Below are 23,073 nucleotides of genomic sequence, written 5' to 3' on the forward strand. Positions count from 1 at the left end.
ATTTTGGAGGCAAAACACTGCGTTTTAATCAGAGGGGAAAGAGAAGCGGAGAGAAACAGAGCGCGAGGAAAGGAAAGGTTGAGACTTTAGACAAGGATAAACCATTAGCACAAGCTTGATGGGTCATCTTCTTCCTTCAACTTCCAAGCTCTCATTCACTATAGCCTCTCATGCCCTTCAAAACCCACAACCCACCTTGCAGAGTTCAACCCCTAAACCCATTATTGTACCCGCTCTACTTTCCTTGGCTCTCAGTGTTACTCTCACCTCTCCCTTACCTGTTTTGGCCATCCCTTCTCTCAATTCACGTACCAATCTAGCCTCTCCCACCACTCCATTCTCCCAATCCAAGTCTCTCCAGATTGGGCTCGAAAATGGGTATTTTTACTTTCTTGAACCTAGTTTTTAACTTCAATGAGTTCAATCTGTTAATGCTATTTCAATGATAATTTAGATTAGTAGTTTGTTTCCATGGAAATTTGAGGGAGATTAATAGATGGGTTTTGACTAAATGCATTTCTCTTTAATGGGTTCTTCTCATTTTGCTGATTAGCTCCAATGTGATTTGGTGTGTTTAATCAATGTGACATTGTGTGTGTGTGTGTGTATTTTTTTTTTCTTCAGAAAAATCAGACCTTGTCCTTCAACAAATCCAGGATGTATATCAACAAATCCGAGATCATCATCGTTTGTGTTTCCGTTGACGATTCCTGAAAAATCTACAGATAATGCAATTCAGGTATGAAGATAAATAGATAATGCTATGCTCTAATATGGTCTGAGAATGAAAGACTATAACTTTGGTTTAACTATATGCATCTTAATATTAAGTAGCCTTTAAGTTTTACATGATACTGAAGTTCACATGTTTTGTACTTGTGCAGAAATTGCAAGAAGCAATCTTGGAAACTCAAAAGAATCCGAAAATTAAGATCGTGGAAGACACCCCAGATGGTAACTAGACTGAACTTGTCCCAAACTTAGTCGTGAATTTAGCCCAGTATGTCAATTGCTCAAGTAGTGAAGCGAAATATATTGCTGCACTGCCTGCTAATAAATAATGGTACTTGAGGATCAAGTAGGAGTAAGCTATTCTCGAATGTCGCTAATATTCAAAATGTGTACATATTTAGAGGTTGATGAAATATTTCTGATAATAGGCCAATATTTACAAGCTGAGGTTGATGGAGGGTTTGGCCGAGATGTCCTGGAGTTTCTGGTGAAAGGAGACTTGGTTTCTTACAGGTGTATGGCCACAAAAGTAACTTATTTGTATCCTTTCACTACCGCTTTAGGAAATTCAAAGGGTCAAGAAGAAAGAATGAAGAAAATAACTGACCAATTGGGTTGGTATGCTCCAAGTTTTGAAGCTGAAGCAATTGATGAGAATGAAGCCATGGACATGTCCCAGAATTAGTCTTCATTCTTCATTACAACGAGATTGGTATCCAGTAGCTACCTCACTTCTTTTATTCTACACTGGTTTTGTTTGTATTGCCTCCATGAGCTCATCTCTCAGAAATATGATAACATGATGAATAGAAATTCAACTGTTAATAGAATTGGTCATTCAAGTTCTTCTACTCTTACTTCTTACTGTATCTGTTCTGTTTCTTCTGCACGCATGAAATTTCAAAATGCAGCGTGCAGAGTTCTTAGAACTGTAAATTTGTGATTCGGCTGTTTAGATTATGGTAAAGCATTTTGGTCAGGTCTTAAGCCAGCACCTGTAAGATAACTTTCTTGAAACTTGGACACGTAGTATCCACCCCCTTTAGTTACCTGAGTAACTGACATCCGTTAATGTTAGTAGATGCCGTTCTTAGCTTCTCAACTTTTTCTTCAGCATATGTTAAGCATTTGAAAAGAAAAGAAAAGATAAAATATCTTTAGGAATATATATTTGCTGTTCTGTGAGGCCTGATGTGACAGACAGCTGAATTATTAGGCATAGAGGATGAACAAGTAGTGGTGAACGACATGTGTTAAATCTGGTTCTAGCTTGATGAATTTATTTTTTAATTCAATTATTTTGCTCCATCACTAAACCATTTTATATTGTTGTATTAAACCAATTCCAGTCCCTCATCACATATTTAAAAGCGTAATTCATTTATCAATAGCAATTAGCACCAGGTGCTGCCAGTTGTTGATCCTTGTTCTTAAGTTGTCTACGCTACCAACCTTATTTATTCAAGACAGGTCCTAGACTCCTAGTGTCCTATATTGTGTGCATTTTGCTTCACTCTCTTCAGGTCACAATCCATGACCCCTTAAATTTGGGGAAGCAAATTCATAGTCCAATGTGAGCACTGAGCAGCCAAGACTAGTATTCATTAACACGGCCATCATGTTGAGGACAATCACTAATCATAGTCAATTAGTGATGTGATTTGAGATCTACACAGATCTGTAGTCAGCTGAAAAAATATTATCAAGACAAAGAACATATTAATCTCTAGAATAGTAATGAGACAAGGACCTCGAGGATCACATTCTCATTTGTATAATATTGAACAATCTCTGCATGAAAATTTTGTCCCAAGAACATCAATTAAAAACACTTTCAGTACATCTTTTGTATAAGTACTGATTTTGGATACAGGAAACAAAAACTAATAGATCATTGTAACTTTTTGGTTCCTGTGACTTACAATCACATTTGGATATTGCAAATTTAATCAAATCAATAATCAATATAGCTCTGATATGAAGAAATCAAACGTTAGAGCTTGTACCATATGATCCCAACCCTTATTTTCTTAAATTTCTTCATTTGCAAGATTTGTTCCAAATTAAAAAATTTATGGCTACTATTTTTAAGTATATGCTCAAATATATATTCCTTTTGTTGTTTACAAATTGGTCTCCATGCTAATATCCAAGCCTCTTCTTATCTTCTCAACTCAACTTGTTTGCGATTTCAGACTAGTAAAGAACCCAACAGTCACCTTTTTTATTGAGTATTTAATTTCATATATGCTTGTCAAAATCATGGTGCTATTGCATACTCTTCAACATTACACACCTATAGAACATGGGGATGGATTACGAATCAGGAGAAATAAAGAATTTCAAACTCTTCAACATTTTCATTCTAAGCAATGATGTAGCTATCAAAATTAAACTCAACATTTATATTTATCAGGATTCGAGTTACAATACGAAACTATTTGCCTACACGACTCTCTCCAATGAATTAATGACTTATGATTTAACCAGTATTGTTTTCGAGTAAAAACAATTGCAGTGTCATGATTATTCAGTCAGATCGCTAGATAGACATGCAGGCTTCTACCTATAGTGACCGTTGGGTTTGACTAGCTATAGTATCTTACTTCTTTCTGATCCAGAAAGTCAATCAGAGAGCTCCTCCTCCCTGTGTTAAATTTCATAATTATTATTATATATATATAGCAACAAGGCACTGAGAAAAAAAACACCAGTCAACCTGCTAACTCATCAGTATTTATATTCACTTATTCAGAGATCCCAAACTAGCTCACAAAGCTGTGCCAAACACAAATATGGCACCGCTTCATGGGAAGTTCAAAGCCTTCAAGAACAGCAGATGGCTTGTGTTTGTGTGTGCAATGTGGATTCAGTCCTTTGCAGGAATTGGGTACTTGTTTGGGAGCATTTCTCCTGTGATAAAGAGCACCATGGGGTACACCCAGAGGCAGGTGGCAATTCTGGGAGTGGCCAAGGACTTAGGTGATGCTATTAGATTTATTGCCGGATACTTATCCGAGATTATACCCAGTTGGGGACTTTTGGCCATTGGAACAGTGCTCAATTTTCTTGGATATGGATTGCTTTGGCTTATTGTCTCACAAAAGATTGCTGCTTTGCCTTTGTGGGTGGTGAGTAGTTCAATCAAGTTTGAATCTTGATCATCAAGTCTGGTTTTGGGTTGTTTCTTGGTATGGCTAGCCTCCCTTTTTTGTGGGTACCAATAGTTAGCTGCTGAATTTGCTGTTTCATTTTATATACATATTGTCTGAAAAACTTGATTACTTTTGCTTGATATACCAAGATTAGCTTATAATTGAATAACCCTTTTAGCCGGTGATTAGCTATCAGATTGGAAAGCACCAAAGAGTTGGCCATCTTTTTATACTGGTATTGAAATTCTGAGAGAGAACTTATGGTGTTGATTATTGAGCATGGTTACTTTAGTCTTTGTTGATTTGCATAGGATTATAGGAATGTGACATATAATATTTAGAGATGTGGTTATTCTGTTTAAGAATAAATGTTCATTTTCTTGTGCTTGGAACATGTGAACAACCGTGCATTTTGTTCATATTCAGAGGAGTTGAGCATTTCTTCAAATTTTGCTGTAGACTTAGTTTAACCAAGCAAGTTTTTGTCTGCAGCTTTGCATTGCTATATACGTGGGAACGAATGGAGAGACGTTCTTCAACACAGCGGCTTTGATTTCGTGTGTGCAGAACTTTCCCAAAAGCCGGGGACCTGTAGTGGGGATCCTGAAAGGATACGCTGGTTTAAGCGGTGCAATAATATCTCAGATTTATGCAATGTTCAATGCCCCAAGCAATGCATCGTTGATTTTTATGATTGCAGTTGGTCCATCAATGGTTGTTATTGCTCTGATGTTCATTGTTAGGCCTGTGGGGGGTCACAGACAAGTCAGGCCAGGTGACAATGCAGGATTCACGTTTACATATAGCGTTTGCCTTGTTCTGGCAGCTTATTTGTTGGGAGTTATAATAGTTGAGGATTTGTTTGATTTGAGCCAAACTTTGATCACATTGCTTGCGGCCATTTTAATAGTCTTTGTAGTGCTTCCAATTGTTATCCCCATCATATTGACTTTCTTTTCCGAACCAAAGCCTTTACTACATGAGAACCTTTTAATTGATGCACAGAGAGAGGGTGAAGGGTACAAATCTGAGAATGAGGTCATATTTAGTGAAGTGGAAGATGAGAAGGCTTCAGATGTAGATTCTCTTCCATCATCAGAAAGACAAAAACGAATTATTCAGCTTCAAGCTAAACTTTTCCAAGCAGCTGCAGATGGAGCAGTTAGGGTCAAGAGAAGAAGGGGTCCCCGCAGAGGAGAGAATTTTACCTTGATGCAGGCATTGGTTAAGGCCGATTTCTGGCTCATATTTGTTTCTCTATTGCTGGCTGCTGGATCTGGCCTGACAGTTATTGATAATTTGGGGCAGATAGTCTTGTCACTTGGATACACTGATACAAGTATTTATGTCTCCATGATCAGCATTTGGAACTTCCTCGGACGTGTTGGTGGTGGCTACTTCTCTGAGATTATCGTAAGGTGAAATCCGATTTCAATATATTTCTTTGACATATGGACTCATGATATACTAAAATATTGATATGCAGTGTTTGTTTTTTCTCACCAGGGACTATGCCTACCCAAGACCAGTGGCAATGGCTGTAGTTCAGGTCATCATGGCAGTTGGGCTTTTCTACTATGCTGTAGGATTGCCAGGGCAAATATATGTGTCTACTGTGCTGATAGGACTAGGGTATGGAGCTCACTGGGCAATTTTGCCAGCTGCAGCTTCAGAGCTGTTTGGCTTGAAGAGTTTTGGGGCCCTTTATAATTTTCTTACAATGGCAAACCCTGCTGGTTCTCTAATATTCTCAGAAGTGATTGCTAGTGGCATATATGACTACTATGCAGAAAAACAAGCTGCACTCAGACAGCAAAATCCAAGTTCATTGCTTCTTAAATCCCTCGGGGATGATGATGACCTCTCCTGTGTTGGTACTATATGTTATTCCATCACTTTTGGGATCCTATCAGCACTATGCATTGTTGCAGCGGGATTAAGCATGATTGTAGTTTATCGAACAAGGAGGGTTTACACACAACTATATGGGAATCTGAACAACTGAGATGTGAAAATGGAGCAAGTTGATATTTCTACAATCAGCAACAAGAATCTTAAAAAGCTTCTCAGCAAACTGGTCTGGAGGACTACCGTTAGCTGAGGTTATGAAGTCTGAGAAGACACTTCTGGTCTATAGAAAGTATAGATGGCAAAAAAAAGTTCGAACCAGACTCTGAGCCCATCCAAATTACTACTTGTCAGTTCGTTATTCATCAGAATATTCATTTACAATAAGCCAGTACAAAGATTACATTACAATTCAAATCAGTTATTTCCTTTCTGTAAGCAACACAGTACAGGATTTGAATAAATCTGAGGTCTACAGATTTTCTTTGCACATTGTATTGGTCTATTGGTTGTACTCTTGTACTGATGCACTGAGACTTTTTTTGCCTCAAACTGTCAATGCTCATTCTGAGTAAATTGAAGTAATTACATTTCAATTTGTCAAAACTAGAAACAAATTGAATCAATATCTGTGAATGACTCATTTGTGTGAATAGAATTACATATAATCATTTTTGGTAGAATCGTGATGGTGCATGCATTGGATTTGTCCATGTCAAACCAACATATCTGCATCCTCAGTAAAATGGAAAAAAAAAATCTAAATACATGCATATGCCTATGATTATGATAGGAAGGGTATCCCCCAGAATTTAATCCTGCTGTTGCTGCAAACAAAGCAAGAAATCACCATGAATTTAACATACTAAACCTTTCAAAATTTTAAACTCAGTAGTGTTTTACGTAAACCACAAGAAACTTAACGATAAACTTCTATTTGAAAAAGCGGGTGCATACATTCGTATTTGGAACTTCCTGCATGACTACTACTTATCCTGTTCATGTTTCAAGCTCCCGTGTTGAATAACACTAAACCAATAACCACCAGTAAGAAGTTCTTCTGACAAGAAACAACAATAAGCATACAAAATAATAATGCATAAAAAATACTAAGGTAAAACCATATGACAAATTTTTTTTAAATGTAAAAATAAAATATATTCACATACCCCCTATTTTAGGGGGGGATACGGCAAATGTAGGTAACCACAAATCCTATAAACCAGAGTTAGAATTTAACCATGGTTAGATTTTAACCACAGGACAGAACATGGTTTGGTGGAAAAAACTAATATATAAATGCACCGAGAGGCATATTACCTCAGTATTATACTATTATATGAGTGCTTTTGATATATAAAGGGGGAGGTTATATAATATCATACAAATTCTTTTCAGGGGTTGAAAGAATTTCACCCAAAACAATAAAAATAAAAACCCCTGAAATCATTTTGGTTAAAATTTTGAACAGGGTGGAGATAGAACGCAATCACAACGATTTGGGTTCTGAATTCCATCCAACTGTGGCGTTTCTGCGATTAAGGGGTAAATTTCATTCATACTCTGTTTTTAATATTTCAGTTTCATTCAATATGATTATCACTCTTGTGCCGTGTTTGGAATTTTGTTTTTATTGCATTGCGTCTCTGTTTGATCATCACTAGTGCTGTTAGACTTCTAGGGTTTTAGTCAGTAGAATTGGGCTTGTTTAATGTGTAATTTGGAGTATAAATGGAAGACAATTTAGATGGTTTTTTATGCCTGATAAATTGTGGATTGAATTTAGCTTGTTAAAGTTTAGTGAATCTGAGAACTGGGCATCTGGCCTTTTTTTTTTGTTCTTGGTCTCTCCAAATTTTGATTATGATTTACTGTTTTGGATTGGTAGTTTATTTGATAGTGTATGATAACTGGAGATTGTACTTTACATGGTTTCTGAGAACAGTTTTTTTTTAGAAGAATTTCTGTGAACTGTTGTTAAAGTGAACATGGAATTGAAGAAGTGTCATTCACCCTACGGTCATTAGTTTTACCAGCATTTCTCAGAAGAAGATAGGTTGGCTTTAAGTTTTTTCGTTTTGTTTCGTGATCATATGATTGAATATGAGTGTGATGGCTGACATTTCAATGTTATGATCGTCTATGTGCTTTTGTAAATTTATGGTGTGCTTACTTTGGAGGTTCAACACTTTAACTTATTGACTTCCATGGATTGTTGGTTTCCCGCATAATTTCTTATGGTGATTGGATTGAGAAATCTATGCGAGTTGTCGTAGATTCTGTAACGGTTATATGTGAGGAAGCATTCATTAGTTTCTTTTTTCTATGTTTGAAAGTTTTCCCTTTGATTAACTATGGCTATGCTGCGCCGTATAATCGCCACATTTTTATTTAATCTCTGAAATCAATTGGTTTCCGTATCACAGCTTCCCTGTTTTCGGGATGCAGCCTCTGCAATCAGAGTAACTCATTAATAATCCATGCCAATTTTTTGGGTGTTTGATAGATTTTGGTTCATACCGGACTGGCCTACATATCAGAGAAGCAGAGAAAGATTAGAGAGGAGAGATAAAGAAAAATAAAAGATATAGTGACCGTGCCGTAAGACCTTGTTCGTTTCTACTTGACGTTATTTTCCTCGGGTTTTATTATATAAAGTAGCTAGCTTACTTAGCCCTTGCATATAGGCGGACTGATTCAGAGGGTCACCAGAATGGAATGCAACGAGGAGGCCTTGAAGGCCAAACAGTTCGTGGAGTTGAAGGTTGAAAGGTTCGACTTTGAAAGAACTGCTGCTCCTACCATGCCTTCTGCGGCTCCCTCCATGCCATCTGCTACTCCCGCCGTGCCAGCTGCGACTCCCACCGTGCCTGCTGCTTCTCATGCCAAATCTCGTTCTACTCATACCATGCCTTCTGCCTCGTCAAAGGAGCACAGCGCTATTCCTACCCAGCCTTGTTCAACTTCTCATCCTCAAAAAGGTCAGAAATCTACGTTCTGGACCATATGCAGTTGTTGCAAGATGTATTTTGAGTATCTTAGAACGTTCCTCAACCACAAGCTCCAATGCCACAACTGCCGGAAGCTCTTTATAGCTCACAAGATACCAGCCCCCAAACATGCATCCAAGTCTAAGCCATTTGACCCTCAGCAACAGAACTTCAGTCAGCCTACCATGCCCAAAAATTCTTGTGATGCAGGAAGAACACATTCTGCAGCTACAGATGTGAGATCATCAGGAATTTCTAGCCTATTTTTCAACTCAGCAGGTGTTCCAAGTGTGCAAGCAACAGCATCCACTTCGAGTCTAGCTGCAGGTAGCGCAAATCCAGCTGTTGGGCAATTGAATAGGGAGCACGAAGAGTCATTTCCAAGTAAAGAGGGCCATCAGGCTTTTAACAAACCAGATCCTTTCATACCAACTGGGGCTCCTAATGCTGGTTTCAGTGCTGTGCCCAATGGAGTTAACTCAGTTAAGTCTAGAAGAAAAAGGCATTGGTGGCAAGAGATGCAAACAAAAGTCAGAACAGGAAATGGAGGAGTTGCTATGAACAATGGATTTGTACTTCCCAAGTTTAGTTCTGGTACAGGAAGATTTGATGCAGATTCAAACTACAGACTTAATTGTAGAAGGGAATTGTCACATTTGGAACTGCAAAATATGTTGATGAAGAAGGGTAAAAAGGAACTTGTCAAGAAGCTTGACAAGTTTCCTTCTGTACCAAAGACTGCAGACGCTGATGTAAAGGAGAAGGGAAAGAACGAAGCTGCTGTGCCTGGTGTTAAAGCCTTTATAACAGGGACTAGGGTATCTGTGGATGCCAAGGACAGGGCCAGAAAAATGTCTGCTGCTGCCAATTCTCGTGTTGACTCCGATGTAGAGGACGGTCATACAAATTCAATGAGTGTTCCAGACCCGGACTTTCATGATTTTGACAATGATCGCGCAGAAAAGTCATTTGATAGCAATCAGGTGTGGGCTGTGTATGACGAAGATGATGGCATGCCCCGTTATTATGCTATGGTTCACAGTATTATATCTTTGAATCCATTCAAAATTCGAATCAGTTGGCTGAATTCTAAAACCAATCATGAACTGGCGCCACTAGATTGGGTTGCTTGTGGTTTTCCTAAGACTAGTGGGAACCTCCAGATAGGGAAGCATGAAGTTTATAAGTATCTTCATTCCTTCTCCCACAAAGTTAAGTGGACAAAAGGCAGTAGAGGAGCCGTTCGTATATATCCTGGAAAGGGAGATGTCTGGGCTTTATACAGGAACTGGTCCCCAAGCTGGGATGAACATACCGCAGATGAAGTGATACACAAGTATGACATGGTGCAAGTGCTTGAAGATTATAATGAGGAGCGAGGTGTGAGCATTGTCCCACTTGTTAAAGTTGCTAATTTCAAGACTGTATTCCGCCAACATTCAGACAGAAGTAGAATCAGGACAATTCCAAGAGAAGAAATGTTTCGTTTCTCTCACCAGGTCCCTTATTACCTGCTCACTGGTGATGAAGGAGAGAACGCTCCCAAGGGTTGCTTGGAGCTTGATCCAGCATCTACTCCTTTGGAACTTCTTCAGGTAAAGACAGAAGCACAAGCCAAATTGGAGGAGACAGTGTGGGAATGTAATGGAGGAGAGAATGGCGAAGTAATTATAGAAACAGGTCTGGTTGAAGATGGTGAGGAAAAATATTCAGGAGACTTGATGAAGGAGCATAATGATCCCCAGGCAACAGAAATGCGGGTATATAGTCGGAAACGCCCGAGGGAAGGACAAGCAGTGGAGGGTGCTAAGCGGTTGCAGCTTTAGTGCACTAGATGTAAATAGAATGACTGAGGTACAGCAGTTTTTCTTCACTTGGCTTTCTGTTTATGGAACTGGAGTTTTGTTGGAAGGCATTCATGGTCCTTAATTCTAGCTGTACTTTTAGTTCAACACAGTTTAGAGTTTTTATTTTTTTTCCTTCGTTTCCAAAACTTTATACCTCAAAAAGGATAGTTTTCGCGGCCTGTCAAAAATGCAGACTGCCGCTTACCTTTTTGATACACAGGGTTTAATATCTGTTCATGTGAAACTTGGGTACCTTTTTATGCTAAAAGAACAGAAGCAATTGCTTCAGAGTTTCAACTCTTCAAATCTCTGTCTTGTTGAGGTAATAGTTTCTAATACTTAAGCTGTTAGTCAGTTTTGGCTGTTGTTTTTGCATTCTAAGTCCTTTGTGCTCATCATGCATTTCAATAACACTGATGTTCAATTGTACATGTGCACTGTGAGCCATGGAAAAGTTATATCCAGCATTCCAGTAAACTTTCAAATTTAGCATCTTACTTCTGTCTACCAGTTTTTGTAGTAGGTCTTATTTTAGTGGAAGACGGGGAGGGATTCCGAATAGGATGCTAAAGATTGCAGAAATAATGGTTAAACCATTAATTTACTTTGCTTCGACCGTTGGTAAACAACAAAGGTAAAAACTACTAGATTCAGATGCTTCTCCATTTAAAAAATGATTGTGTGTTTGGTAAAGGAAGCAGAACAAACAATAGAGGGTGCTACAGGATAGCACAAGCAGAGCATGAGAGGGACATTCTCTCTTTGCCAATATTGTAATCTGCCGCATCGTTTTTTTAGTTGGTTTGCTTATATCTACTACTATAAAACCAGCACTAAAAGTTTCACCAAATTATGAATTATTAAGTTTTATCTTTTTCTAACTTTATTCTCATACACAACATAATGACAATTATGTAAAATACAAATGTTTTACCAATGTTTTTTGCCAAAACAATCATTCATAAGAAACAAAATTACATAAATGGATGGACTTTCAAGAATCAAGAAACAATTCTGCAAACACTATCACAACACCGCACGGGCACGAGGCTAGTGATGATTAATGTAAATATGAAGGATAGAGACAGCAGTTGATGACATATGGTTTGGTTTAGTGTTAACTATGGTACTGTTCCATCAAGTAAAACAAGTGTCTGCTTTTGCTTATTGACATGCTATCTATTTCTTTAGACGACAAAGATAAACGTGCACTCGTTTGATGAAGCCGTAATCGGGCAATGCTCGAGTTGGACGATTCTGGAACTCTAGCTAACTTCTGATCATATATGGATGATAATTCAATTCGGAAAATGCGTGTGTGCTTCTACGTACATGACTTTATGCAAATTAGTTGAATTAGAGAATTTATGTTGAAGTGGAATGGACTTTCTTTATACCGATATGGAATGACTTAATGACTGCTCTTATGGATTGAATGAACCTCTGCTACTTGATTTGGACGATCTTTATTCCACGGATATCACCTTTTTTTTTGTTTTTCATCAAACACGAATATCACTTTTGGAAAATATACTCAATGTCTGCAAATCTTATACCAAAAGCAAATGAAATTCGAAGCCACCGGCATAAACAACCGCTTTCTTTAAACTCCGAACTTCTCCGAGAAAACTATCCTCCGGAGCCCAGAGAAGAAGGAAGATAGTCTCTTTCAGATCCTCCTTTCATGAGTTTCACACTTTCATTTCACCTCTCTTCTGCTCAGAAAGTAAATAAAAAAAAATTGAAAATCAAAGCATTTTCCCCCCTTTAAATTCCCTCCGAAGCTCGAGCAAAAGGCAAAAACAGGTGGCGCGACCTGATTGGAGGACCGGAAAGCCCAATAAAAACAGCATCTCAATCTCTGTCCCCCAATTTATCCATCTCCTCCCTCCCTTTGAAATCCCACCACACAAAAACAATCCCTTTCAAAAAAAAAAAAAGTCGAAACCCCTTCAACCCTCTGATCAATTTTCCCCCTCTCCAATTCGCCGCATCAAAACCCCCCAAGCAACCAATGGAAACCAACACCAACTCCACCGCCCAGCCCGCCGCCGCGGCCTACCCTCCGACCCAGCCACCTCCGCCGTCCTCCGTCGCGGTGCCTCCCTTCCACCACCTCCTCCAGCAGCAGCAGCAGCAGCTACAGATGTTCTGGAACTACCAGCAATCGGAGATCGAGCAGGTCAACGACTTCAAGAACCACCAGCTCCCCCTGGCCCGCATCAAGAAGATCATGAAGGCCGACGAGGACGTCAGGATGATCTCAGCCGAGGCCCCTGTCCTGTTCGCCAAGGCCTGCGAGCTCTTCATCCTCGAGCTCACCATCAGGTCATGGATCCACGCCGAGGAGAACAAACGACGCACTCTCCAGAAAAACGACATCGCCGCCGCCATCACCCGCACCGACATCTTCGATTTCCTCGTCGATATTGTCCCCAGGGATGAGATCAAGGACGAGGCTGCCCTCGGCGGCGTCGCCATGGTCGGGGCCACCGCCAGCGGTGTGCCGTACTATTACCCGCCGATTGGCCAGCCGGCTGGGCCGCCGGGAGGGATCATGATCGGGAGGCCGGCCATGGACCCCACCGGGGTTTATGCGCAGCCGCCGTCGCAGGCGTGGCAGTCGGTGTGGCAGACGGCGGCGGAGGACGGGTCGTATGCCAGTGGAGGGAGCAGTGCTCAGGGCAATCTTGATGGCCAGAGGTAATTAATTATACTAGTCAGGTTAAATGTTATAGTTGAGGTAAAATGTGCATCTTCTTAGATTAGTATCCTTGTTGATTCTGCTTTGAAATGAGTTGATTGGTTTGGACTTTGGAGTAGATAGTTTTTAGTGTAAAGAAAGCTTTTTGTTGCTGCCTTTGGTTTTTACTTGAGTTGGTAGAGTTTAAGTTTTCTTACTGTTTTAAAGTGGAAAATCTGGCTTATGAATTTGGTGTTTTGGGGTCGATTTCATCAAGTCGAAAACAAGTAGTTTGTTGTTTAGGGTATTGATATTGATGGCTTATCCCCATCTTTGAAAAGTATAATTACAGGGGGTAGTGTTTACCATGTGTGAATTCATTAGACCTTGATGGCTTATGCTTCCACTCTTTGGAATCTGGAAGATGAAAGAGTAGAAAATAAGGAAATTTTTTAGCAAAATAGTTTCAGTTACTAGTGATAGGGTCAATTCCATTGGTGCAAACACAGTGCGAATCTTTTACTGCTCTTAGGGACTGTGATTACGGTTTTATGTGCAATATTATGTATTCTTGGCCCAAGCATATAATCTGGTCGGCACGAGTAGCTGCTGATATGACATGTGTTCATAGAAATTGATATCCATGGAATCGTTTTCTTTTGTTCTGTGTATCTTACTTTCCCCTCCTTTGAGATATAAGAACCAAAGCATCTTGGCAGACACCTGCATATCAGCATATGTGCCTCTTGTAGGACAGAGTGGTCTGGAACTTTTCTACTCTAGTTCGTATATCACTTTTGTATTATCCTTTTTATTTTCTAATGTTCTATATTGTCGAATTGCCTATGTTTTCTCTCATGGAGGGCACTTGCCAGTCCTAGAAAAACACGAAACTGATCAATTTTGTACATGGAGTTCCATGATATTGACTTCTAGTTACAGTGTATTGTTGGTTCATCACTCTGCTTAACGTTACAAACCTAAGGGAAAATATTGCTGGTCTTTCAACTCTTAAACTGATGTGTGAGAATGTACAACAAGTTTAACTATATAATCATAAGCTTGTAAATGTCATGATGTACTTGGCTGTATTTAATAATTGAATGCTGCAATTACCATGCCCGAGTTGTAGCATGAACATTCCAACACAATGGAGACTGATATTAACATCCTCTTTGCTTTTCAATTTTCCTATGCAGTTGAAGAGACTAATTTGTCGACAAAATGCTGCGTGGCGCGGAAGAAAAGGAATTGAGCATTGCAGCAGTTTATTGATTGCTTCAAGTTTACTATTATTATTATTATTATTATTATTTAATGAGATGATGATGATGATGACAAGAGACTTGTGTAAGACCCTTTTGATCCAGAGCAGTTGAAAGTTTACTGCCTTGTTCAGTATATATGTGCAGTCTCTGTAATTTTAGGTTCTCATGTCGCTAACTGAATCGGTTTCTTATTAATCAAACCTGGTGACTTTAGTGTGTGTGTGTGTGTGTGTTGTAATTCTTTTTTCTTTTCTCCGATGTCTATGGTTATGGTTTACGGTCTGAACACCCCTTTGCAGCCAATGAACTCATATTGAGCTCGTAATTCAAGTGTAGACAACTTCCGGTGCGCATGAAACACCTCCTTGACACAGCGTCACCCGATCAACTCCGGCAAGTAATGAGACCTCTCACCGGAGATTGATACTAGACCATGAGTGGGCTGGTTGGGCCATTAGTTTCTTCTTTGGTTCGATGAAAGGGTAATATTGGAATTTACGTAAATTAAATGAGGGTATAAATAAATCTCTGAGCACAGAAAACACGCTTCCGAATTTTCACATCTAAGAAAGTCTCGTCTGCTCTCTCTCTCTCTCTCTCTCTCGCTCAAGAAAGAAGAATGGACGCCATTGACTCAGTTGTGGATCCTCTCAGAGAGTTCGCTAAGGACAGCGCTCGCCTCGTCAAGAGGTGCCACAAGCCCGATCGCAAAGGTAAACTCCGATCTGTGTTTTCTCTCGATCGGGAATTTGGTGTAATTGAATGGTTGAATTTGTGGTTGTAGAATTCTCCAAGGTGGCGTTGCGTACAGCCATCGGGTTTGTTGTGATGGGATTCGTTGGCTTCTTCGTCAAGCTCATCTTCATTCCTATTAACAACATCATCGTCGGATCCGTTTAGGTATTCGATTTCATCTCAATCTGCGTTTCTGTAGCTCAGTTTATTAGATTTATTGTTCGTAGTTGACATGCGGTCCATGAATTTATGACCGCTTTTACCAAGGACTTGAGAGCTGTTAATAATTGCAATGTGATTCATATTTGGTTTAATTTTGGGCTGAGTATCTTGCTCAAGTATGAGTGGTATAAAAGGTTGAATTAGGTGGCTATTGGTGTTCTATGTAATCGATATCAAGGAATGGATAATAGAGAGTTTGTGATGTGATTGCTGCTTTTACTGTGTTTGTGTATCATCTCGACGTGGAAGTTAGACATGAAGGCTGATGAGGCATATCGCCAAATTACTGCAAAATTAAACAAATAGCTGCATGTTATATCAATATCATTTGATACTGATTTTAGGAACACCGGAGTTGGTTAGGAGCGGGAGTTTATGAACATCAAAACATTCGATTATTGATTTGTGTTTTACTATTTATGATCGCAGGTCATTCTTCAAGTATTTAGGTTTCTAGAGGCTAGAGGAGGATGCAGGAAACAAGACCAGCATGTACCTCAAAGTTGAAAGCAATAGCTATGCAGTTCTTATTTAGCTCCTTTTAGTATTTTCTGTAACACTTGAGAATTGCAATTTTCATAGTTAAAACATCTTTATGCTTATTGTCTTCATTGTGAAATCTGTATGAATTTCTTCTCTGAGTAATTTCCATGAAGCAAAGATTCTAGAAAAACTTGAATGTGCCATTTTCATTTAACTCCGCTTTTTCCCGATCTTGGCATGCATGCTATATAATAAATAAAACATAGAAATTAGTAGAAGCATTCTAGGGTGATGATATAATGATCATTCGCGGAAGCTTGCTATTTATCCCAAGTGAAGAACAGCCAAGAATGTCTCACTTAGTTATCAAACAGAATTCTTTTCCATGCTTTGGCGCTCTTGACAAATATAACAAGAGATATAATGTAGGTTCCTTAATCAGAGAAGGTTCCATCAAAAGTGCAAACGCACATTCTGCCTTTTTTTTTTTTAGCAGATTACAATACCTCAGTCTCAACATATCAAAATCTCATGCCATCAGTCATATTCAAGCTTGACAGTGCCGGACCAACTACTCTAGCTAGCCTTCTTCGACTTCACTCATAAGTACTAAACAAGCCAACAATAAACAAGTTTCAAAAGGTTCAAGAAGAATGCGATCTTAAAATGCAACACCCTCTACAACAAACATTTATGTAAAAGAAAAGAAATACTTGAAACAAAAGCAAAGCATTCCTTCTTCCTCACTCAAAAAGACACCAAAGCTAGTAGACTCCCAGCATAATAGCTTAAATTTCATAAACCCCACTGCAACCTCTCTTCAAGAAGGATGTGAAAGCAGGCTGTGGAGGTTTCAAACCAAAGAAAGAGAGACAATGCCCCCAGAAGTGCCTCATTATCGATCTTCTGTTACTCCTCTAGTACGATTCTCTCCTTCTGTCTCACCTGAAACTCAATTAAATCAACTGTATAGACACAAATGCTGGAGAGGAGAGACAAACATGAATTTTTCCGCAAAGAAACTCATCCCTTTTCTTGTTTTGATCCTTTCAATCATTTCTGTACTTAGACTTGTTAGAATATCAATAACTACTACTTCTTATTCTTTGCATCCACTGCCTGCTTCACCACCTCTTGGAGACTCATGTTCCAATTCATCTTCCAGCACTAAATTTCAATCAAAGAAAAGTAGCTCCATGAGCACCACAGCCCTGCAGAAAAAGGAATACCAACTTCTGTCAAATCTCATTTCCCAGAGATCCCCTTGTAACCTCCTGATTTTTGGGTTGGAGCCTGAGTATCTATCTCTCTCATCAATCAATGCAGGCGGCAAAACCATCATTCTGGAGGACGACGGTACCAAGATAAGCACTATGACATCAGATTCCAACGCCACCAGAATCTACAAGGTGGACTATGAAGTACCTGCAAAAGAGGCCTATAACCTGCTCAAGCATGCAAGGGAAACCCCAGTGTGTGCACCTAGCTCAAAACAGCTTCAAGTATCAAAATGTCAGCTTGCATTGAAACATCTGCCACAAGAAGTTTATGAGCTTAAGTGGGATGTTGTGGTAGTCGATGGACCAAGCGGGGATAAGCTAGAGGCACCAGGCAGGATGGCAGCCATCTATACTGCAAGTATGCTAGCAAGAAATGGCAATACTACTGATGTACTAGTGCATGATGTGGATCGAACAATTGAGAAGTGGTTTTCCTGGGAATTTCTGTGTGATGAGAACTTAGTTTCTTCAAAAGGGAAATTATGGAACTTTAGGATCACGGATCACATAAATTCTTCAAAATTTTGCCTTGCCGAAGCAGTTACAATAGTGTAATATACTAAATATAGTAGCATTTGAGATTTCTGAGAGACTTATTTCATTAAAGGTTTTAAATAGTACAACAAAAAATGCCCAGCAATTTTTTTATCACGGCCATGAGGGAGGGGGGGGGGATTTGGAAATATAAGTAGAGCGGAGCTCAGTTCCATCTCTATAGAGGCAGAGCTAGTAGAAAACGATTTATTACAGTCCTTTTACTTAATTTTTATGTAAATAAGAACTATTTTTGTGCATACGTATATCTATAAATGACTAGAATGTGAAAATGTAGAAGTTAGAATCTGCAGTCCAAGTGCATGCTGTAATTTACAGTTCCTAATACATTTCTATCAGGGTGACATGTCATAGGTGCCAGTTTTTGCAGTTAGAAATCATTGTTGTAAATGTGTAATCATTGAAGCTATCAGACTGTCTTGATTGATCCAAAACCTGATAACTTTCTTATATTCAACATGCAAGAGATATGGACAAAAAAAACCAGGTTGAACATATTTCTAGAGGAAAAACCTCACATTGCATATACATCTGATTCATGTACTATGAGCATTTGAACTTACAGCTCTATCTCGTGCAATAGCCTAAAATCTGATCACACAAGTGCTCCTGTCTTTCCTTCAAATGTTCAGCTCAACTTGGGATCACCTAGCCAAAGTTGTGAGAAAAAAGGCAGAATATACGTATAGTGCCATAGTGGTTTTCCCAAACATCCATCTTCAGAACAATAATCAACTCTCAATCACAAAACTATTCACTTGCACCCGTACGCTGCATAAAAGGAAACACATTAGAAAATGCCTCAGTCTTAGAACTTTGTCTAGTGTGCGCGACATCTGCATTTCATACACAAAAATAAAATAAAGGCTCACAATGCTCAAATCACCACTACGTTGTCTTAACTGTCACTTAAAACCCCATAAAATTCATCAGCAAAGGCAACCAAACGATTCCATTGGAGAGGTGATGCTCAAAGTTGGTTTTCATGAATAGCCTTTGAGTTAAACATCTCTTATCATAAGTAGAATGGGATGGAGTGAGTCTGACAATATTCGTAATCAGTTCACGCAGCCAAAGACAGGAAACTTACTTCAAATGTGACTCTAAGCCTTGATGAATTATATTAGTGTCTACTTTAACTCATGTCATAGGCAAAATAAAGTGTAGGGCTAATTAAAGACCTCCCAGTAAATTGGCACTTACCAGTTACAGGGAGGCCTAAGAAATTCATGTACTGTGTCCTAACATGAAAATATGAGATCTCACGCAACCAATCTATACCACAACAATAACCAAAGAAATCCGACCAATCAATGACAAAACTAGCTAGCTTTATATATCTTTCAGTGATTAACAAACCAACACAATAAGTGACAACATGGAACTCACCATCCTTTTACTGACGTAAGGCTGTATCTTGATTGGCATCTCATATTGACGTTCAACCTTAACTAGATTATGTTTCTCCAACTCAAATTCTTTTCTAGCCTCTTTCCGGGTACCAGATTGCCAAACTCCACCAAAATTGGGGAGCCAATTAGCATCATAATCGCTCTTGACAATCTCACCTCTTTGTTCCATCTCCATCTCCCTCTTTCTCCTTTCTGCCCAAGCTGTTCCCACTCGTTTTGGGTACAATTTCTTGGACTTCCCTCCCTCATTTGACAGCAAAAGGGTACCAGAAACTCGTTGTAGTGGAATACTAAACTGACTTTCTTCTTCTGCTGCAAACCAAGGAGGAAGTGCTCCAGTATGCACAATTCCACTAGCATCTTTAGGACCCTTTGAAATAATTTGAGTGAGACTATCAACACCTGGTAAGAAAATATCCTTAATGAGCATGCTTTACCTATATCAAATAAAATACAATTCTGCATATATCAGACAGGTGTATATTATTTTTGGCAAATGATTCATTAGATTTAGCATAATGTTAAAAAGATGCACACAATTGGCATCAACTTAACAAGAGTTCAGATAATCAAATAGAACAACCTTGAGAACTGCTCTGTCCCAATGTCATTCTTCTGTGCTGATACACCTTGTCCATCTGCATCAAAAACTTATTACTTCAACTCAAATTATGGCCATAGATGCAAACACGTCCATTTTTGTTCTGAAGAACTGCATGACACAAACTTACCCTTTCATTATTAAAATTGCCATCAGGTGAGCCTTTTCTACCATTAGTATTAAGGGAACCCTGGGTACTAACTGAGGTCACAACAGTAAGAACACAGCATATCACCCACTTATCATAAGCAATAAGCATATTTCATTATACCAGAGGAACATCTAACACAAGTGGAATACTTCAAAAACAAAAGATCTACATTAATACATACCTATTATACCTTTGGAATTTAAGGACGAAGAGGCAGTAATATCTTCTCAAAGCCGCCAACATTTGCAACTTGGGAGAGTCCTGAATGGGATACCTGATCCTCATTTGTATGATATAGTAAAGGCATAACACCATTCGAAAGATTCGAACTAATATTATTTTCAAAAGTATCAAAAATTCCATATTCAAGCTTATTATGGATATCATTTGACGGTCCTAGCATTGCTCCTCCAGGTACAGCTTCAACCTTCAATGACTTGCACTTCTTCTCCCACTGCAGCCACAACGAATGAAATCAACTAACCATTATAAACTTCTATCGAAAAGAATGTCGTTTTAATTTCAACTATAATCTTTTTCCCTAGAAAAATTACATTAGAACACAATGCCGCGGAATCGAATAGAGGCCTTATATACCTTAGTAAGATCAGCCTCCAATATCCTGAATTTATCAACACAATCCAATCCTCCACCGTATTTCCACAAGAAGTGCTTCAAATTCTTGAGATGTTCAGCACTCGCCAGGTGATTAATTGCATTGACACTGATAATCATGAGCACCAATTTCACAATCATAAGCTCAATTCAACCAATTTGTGCAGCAATAATCTACAATTCGACTCGGTTTTCTCATCAATGAAACACAAATTTTACAGCTAAAGATAATCAAACTCAAGTCGATGAGAAATCGTCGATCTCTAAATTTAGTAGCATTCTGAACTAAAGCGAACCTATTTGAAGAGCCACATGAACTGCAGCCCAAAAACAAATAGCATAATAAGATTGTTTGTAGCCTATGCTACTAAAACCCCAAGTAGTTTAGTTTGTCAGTGACTTTATATGTCGTAGGAAGTCTCTCCCATGACCTGTGTTCGAGACCTTGCTACTCTCTTTTTTCCCACTTTTTACATTTTCTTTCTTCCTCTTCTTTTTCTTTTAGTTATTTTTTCTAATTTTTCTCTAAAACCTCTATTATCCTAGTATTTTTACTTTGGTTCTTATATTCTCTCCCAATTTTTTTCTTTCTAAAGTTGAGTTTATTGAGGTCATTGTATTGAAATTAATATCATTTTGATCAAAGAAAAAAAATAACATAGAAACACCAAAACTATATTGACGAATCAATTGTAAATAAGGGAGTACACTTGCCTAGACTAAAAAGAAATTCGGATTCCGCCTCATCTGATTCTGAGCTAAACTATTAATATACTCTTGTAATATAGCATCATGAGAAGTACATACATATGATGATGTTTATCTATACTAAAAGGGTTGTGAAAGTACATTAGTACCCCTAGATTATAGATTAATTTAAAACTAATTTTAATATTTGAAGGACATAATGGTAAATAATTAAATATTAAATAGAAATAAAAATTTAGAAATTTAGAGAGAATGAGAAGTTATTGTGCAGATTAACTTCCTATGACTTCTATATTTCACATTCTCACTAACAATCATATCCCACTAATTCCGATAACTTCTAACAAACTAAAAAAATGGTTTAAAAAAGGAATTTTATTGACTGTAGTTGATTATGGAATTCATGCTCAATTACTATTTATTTACATTTAATGGTGGTTGAGTATGAATTTCATAATCAGCTAATGACCGTGTGAAGCAAACCGGGAAACTTATTGACTATTGTGCACATCACTCAAGGATAGTCTAGTCAATCTACTGTAGTTATGGAACTTAATTAAAAACTCTATGTAATTGTATAGTACTTGACTGCATCAGTGGCCAATGGGGATAACCCTCATTGGTTCGGATTGGGATATTTATGGTTATAGGCTATAAAGTTCAAGGTTTGGTTCTGATTTTGAAATAGGTAATTTGTACACAACATTATAAAAGAAAGTTGTATGAATCAGATCATAATCTGCATGCTGTACATAAACTCAGTACAGAACGAAATGATCAGATGTACGAATTTTGGTGTGTATATGTGCTTTTTGTTTTCGTAAGTGTATATTGTGTGGCGCTCTTTTGCTCATCTATCTGTGTGGGGAGATCAGCACAAGATTTCTTTGTCCTAAAAACAACAACATCTGACTTGAGAAAGACTTGATATGCATAGCACTCGAGGTGATTGATCGAGTACTTGTATCAGTCGTCAACGCGCGCAATTGAGTGTGATCGAGACACACTAATATTCTTCATTTTAATCAACACAGTCAGTACCTAGCTCATTCAAAATCCTTAATCTCGATCCGAGTTTAGAGACCATTCATTGTAAGATTTAGTGAAACTAAACAAGAAGGAAGAGATTGAATAAGCATCATTCGATTATCATATGTGGACAATATGAAAAGACAAATGTTAAGGTTATGTCAAAATTATGAGCAGTTTGATAGGAGGCATAGCCTGCCCTACTTCTTTTATCCTGCTCTTATTCAACTCTCTGGAGGAGTTGATCATGGCCCTGGAATTTGGTATTTCCCTTCCTGATGATATTCAAGACAAAGGCCTCTCCATAATGTGGGTGGTCATATGTCAGAGGATAGCACTGGTTATCATCACCTCCATCAGCAATAAGTATTACATGTTTTAAATCAATTTAGGCACCATGAATTCAGAGCCATGAACTTTTTCTGTGGAGCATCTTATGAAAACAACTGTTGGGTTCACCCTCTTCCTATAGGACGACGAGTACATTCAAGTTCTTGATTGGAATCTTTCTTTTGCATCCTGGTAAAGATTTTATGGTTCTTTAGAAAGCAGTAAATATAGAAAGCAGGGAGGGAATGATGATCGCTAGCTTGGTTTTCAGTTGGTTGTGTGCAATAGCTTGTGCTCTCTGTGCACCAAAACCAATCTTCATAAAAGGATGATAATGAAAACCACTGAATCATGACGTGCATCTTTCCAGTGCATGCTCATTATGCTTACACAAGAAAATACTGTTTGGGATTCTCAATTGCTTTGCGG

At 38.5% G+C, this 23,073-nt stretch overlaps 7 protein-coding genes across 7 annotated transcripts; 6 read left to right on the forward strand and 1 right to left on the reverse strand.

The window, feature by feature from the left end:
• Nucleotides 1-70: 70 nt before the first annotated feature.
• LOC126793152 (thylakoid lumenal 17.9 kDa protein, chloroplastic) lies at nt 71-1,685 on the forward strand. The gene is made up of 4 exons (XM_050519594.1): nt 71-378; nt 625-739; nt 885-954; nt 1,161-1,685. Exons 1-4 carry the CDS (start codon nt 119-121, stop codon nt 1,415-1,417), a joined length of 702 nt encoding a protein of 233 aa, XP_050375551.1. The 5' UTR covers nt 71-118; the 3' UTR covers nt 1,418-1,685.
• Nucleotides 1,686-3,444: 1,759 nt separating this feature from the next.
• On the forward strand, nt 3,445-6,228 carry LOC126793135 (protein NUCLEAR FUSION DEFECTIVE 4-like). The gene is made up of 3 exons (XM_050519578.1): nt 3,445-3,863; nt 4,380-5,305; nt 5,394-6,228. Exons 1-3 carry the CDS (start codon nt 3,528-3,530, stop codon nt 5,890-5,892), a joined length of 1,761 nt encoding a protein of 586 aa, XP_050375535.1. The 5' UTR covers nt 3,445-3,527; the 3' UTR covers nt 5,893-6,228.
• A 936-nt stretch (nt 6,229-7,164) lies between these two features.
• On the forward strand, nt 7,165-10,824 carry LOC126793132 (uncharacterized). Its single transcript, XM_050519572.1, has 2 exons — nt 7,165-7,280; nt 8,423-10,824. Exon 2 carries the CDS (start codon nt 8,449-8,451, stop codon nt 10,549-10,551), a length of 2,103 nt encoding a protein of 700 aa, XP_050375529.1. The 5' UTR covers nt 7,165-7,280; nt 8,423-8,448; the 3' UTR covers nt 10,552-10,824.
• A 1,632-nt stretch (nt 10,825-12,456) lies between these two features.
• On the forward strand, nt 12,457-14,741 carry LOC126793153 (nuclear transcription factor Y subunit C-1). Its single transcript, XM_050519595.1, has 2 exons — nt 12,457-13,275; nt 14,455-14,741. The coding sequence occupies exons 1-2, from the start codon at nt 12,587-12,589 to the stop codon at nt 14,456-14,458; spliced, it is 693 nt and encodes a 230-aa protein (XP_050375552.1). The 5' UTR covers nt 12,457-12,586; the 3' UTR covers nt 14,459-14,741.
• Nucleotides 14,742-15,082: 341 nt separating this feature from the next.
• LOC126793156 (protein transport protein Sec61 subunit gamma) lies at nt 15,083-16,166 on the forward strand. The gene is made up of 3 exons (XM_050519598.1): nt 15,083-15,236; nt 15,308-15,423; nt 15,910-16,166. The coding sequence occupies exons 1-2, from the start codon at nt 15,143-15,145 to the stop codon at nt 15,421-15,423; spliced, it is 210 nt and encodes a 69-aa protein (XP_050375555.1). The 5' UTR covers nt 15,083-15,142; the 3' UTR covers nt 15,910-16,166.
• Nucleotides 16,167-16,785: 619 nt separating this feature from the next.
• Nucleotides 16,786-17,798, forward strand: LOC126794254 (glucuronoxylan 4-O-methyltransferase 1). The gene has a single exon (XM_050520921.1). It carries the CDS (start codon nt 16,839-16,841, stop codon nt 17,796-17,798), a length of 960 nt encoding a protein of 319 aa, XP_050376878.1. The 5' UTR covers nt 16,786-16,838.
• A 468-nt stretch (nt 17,799-18,266) lies between these two features.
• On the reverse strand, nt 18,267-20,778 carry LOC126793147 (TITAN-like protein). The gene is given in 7 exon segments (XM_050519589.1): nt 18,267-18,569; nt 19,188-19,612; nt 19,794-19,848; nt 19,942-20,012; nt 20,144-20,182; nt 20,185-20,416; nt 20,560-20,778. Coding segments are annotated over 7 exon segments (1,002 nt in total). The 5' UTR covers nt 20,719-20,778; the 3' UTR covers nt 18,267-18,548.
• Between the last annotated feature and the right edge of the window lie 2,295 nt (nt 20,779-23,073).

Source organism: Argentina anserina, chromosome 5 (genome assembly GCF_933775445.1).
Source record: "Argentina anserina chromosome 5, drPotAnse1.1, whole genome shotgun sequence".
NCBI lineage: Eukaryota > Viridiplantae > Streptophyta > Magnoliopsida > Rosales > Rosaceae > Argentina > Argentina anserina.

Bases quoted from the DNA above. Each gene is read 5' to 3' on its own strand.
- LOC126793156 (XM_050519598.1), top strand. From the start codon at position 15,143: ATGGACGCCATTGACTCAGTTGTGGATCCTCTCAGAGAGTTCGCTAAG. The intron at 15,237-15,307 runs GTAAACTCCGAT...TTGTGGTTGTAG, and splicing joins CCACAAGCCCGATCGCAAAG to AATTCTCCAAGGTGGCGTTG.
- LOC126794254 (XM_050520921.1), top strand. From the start codon at position 16,839: ATGCCCCCAGAAGTGCCTCATTATCGATCTTCTGTTACTCCTCTAGTA.
- LOC126793153 (XM_050519595.1), top strand. From the start codon at position 12,587: ATGGAAACCAACACCAACTCCACCGCCCAGCCCGCCGCCGCGGCCTAC.
- LOC126793132 (XM_050519572.1), top strand. From the start codon at position 8,449: ATGGAATGCAACGAGGAGGCCTTGAAGGCCAAACAGTTCGTGGAGTTG.
- LOC126793152 (XM_050519594.1), top strand. From the start codon at position 119: ATGGGTCATCTTCTTCCTTCAACTTCCAAGCTCTCATTCACTATAGCC. The intron at 379-624 runs GTATTTTTACTT...TTTTTTCTTCAG, and splicing joins CAGATTGGGCTCGAAAATGG to AAAAATCAGACCTTGTCCTT. The intron at 955-1,160 runs GTAACTAGACTG...TTCTGATAATAG, and splicing joins CGTGGAAGACACCCCAGATG to GCCAATATTTACAAGCTGAG.
- LOC126793135 (XM_050519578.1), top strand. From the start codon at position 3,528: ATGGCACCGCTTCATGGGAAGTTCAAAGCCTTCAAGAACAGCAGATGG. The intron at 3,864-4,379 runs GTGAGTAGTTCA...TTTTGTCTGCAG, and splicing joins CTGCTTTGCCTTTGTGGGTG to CTTTGCATTGCTATATACGT. The intron at 5,306-5,393 runs GTGAAATCCGAT...TTTTCTCACCAG, and splicing joins TTCTCTGAGATTATCGTAAG to GGACTATGCCTACCCAAGAC.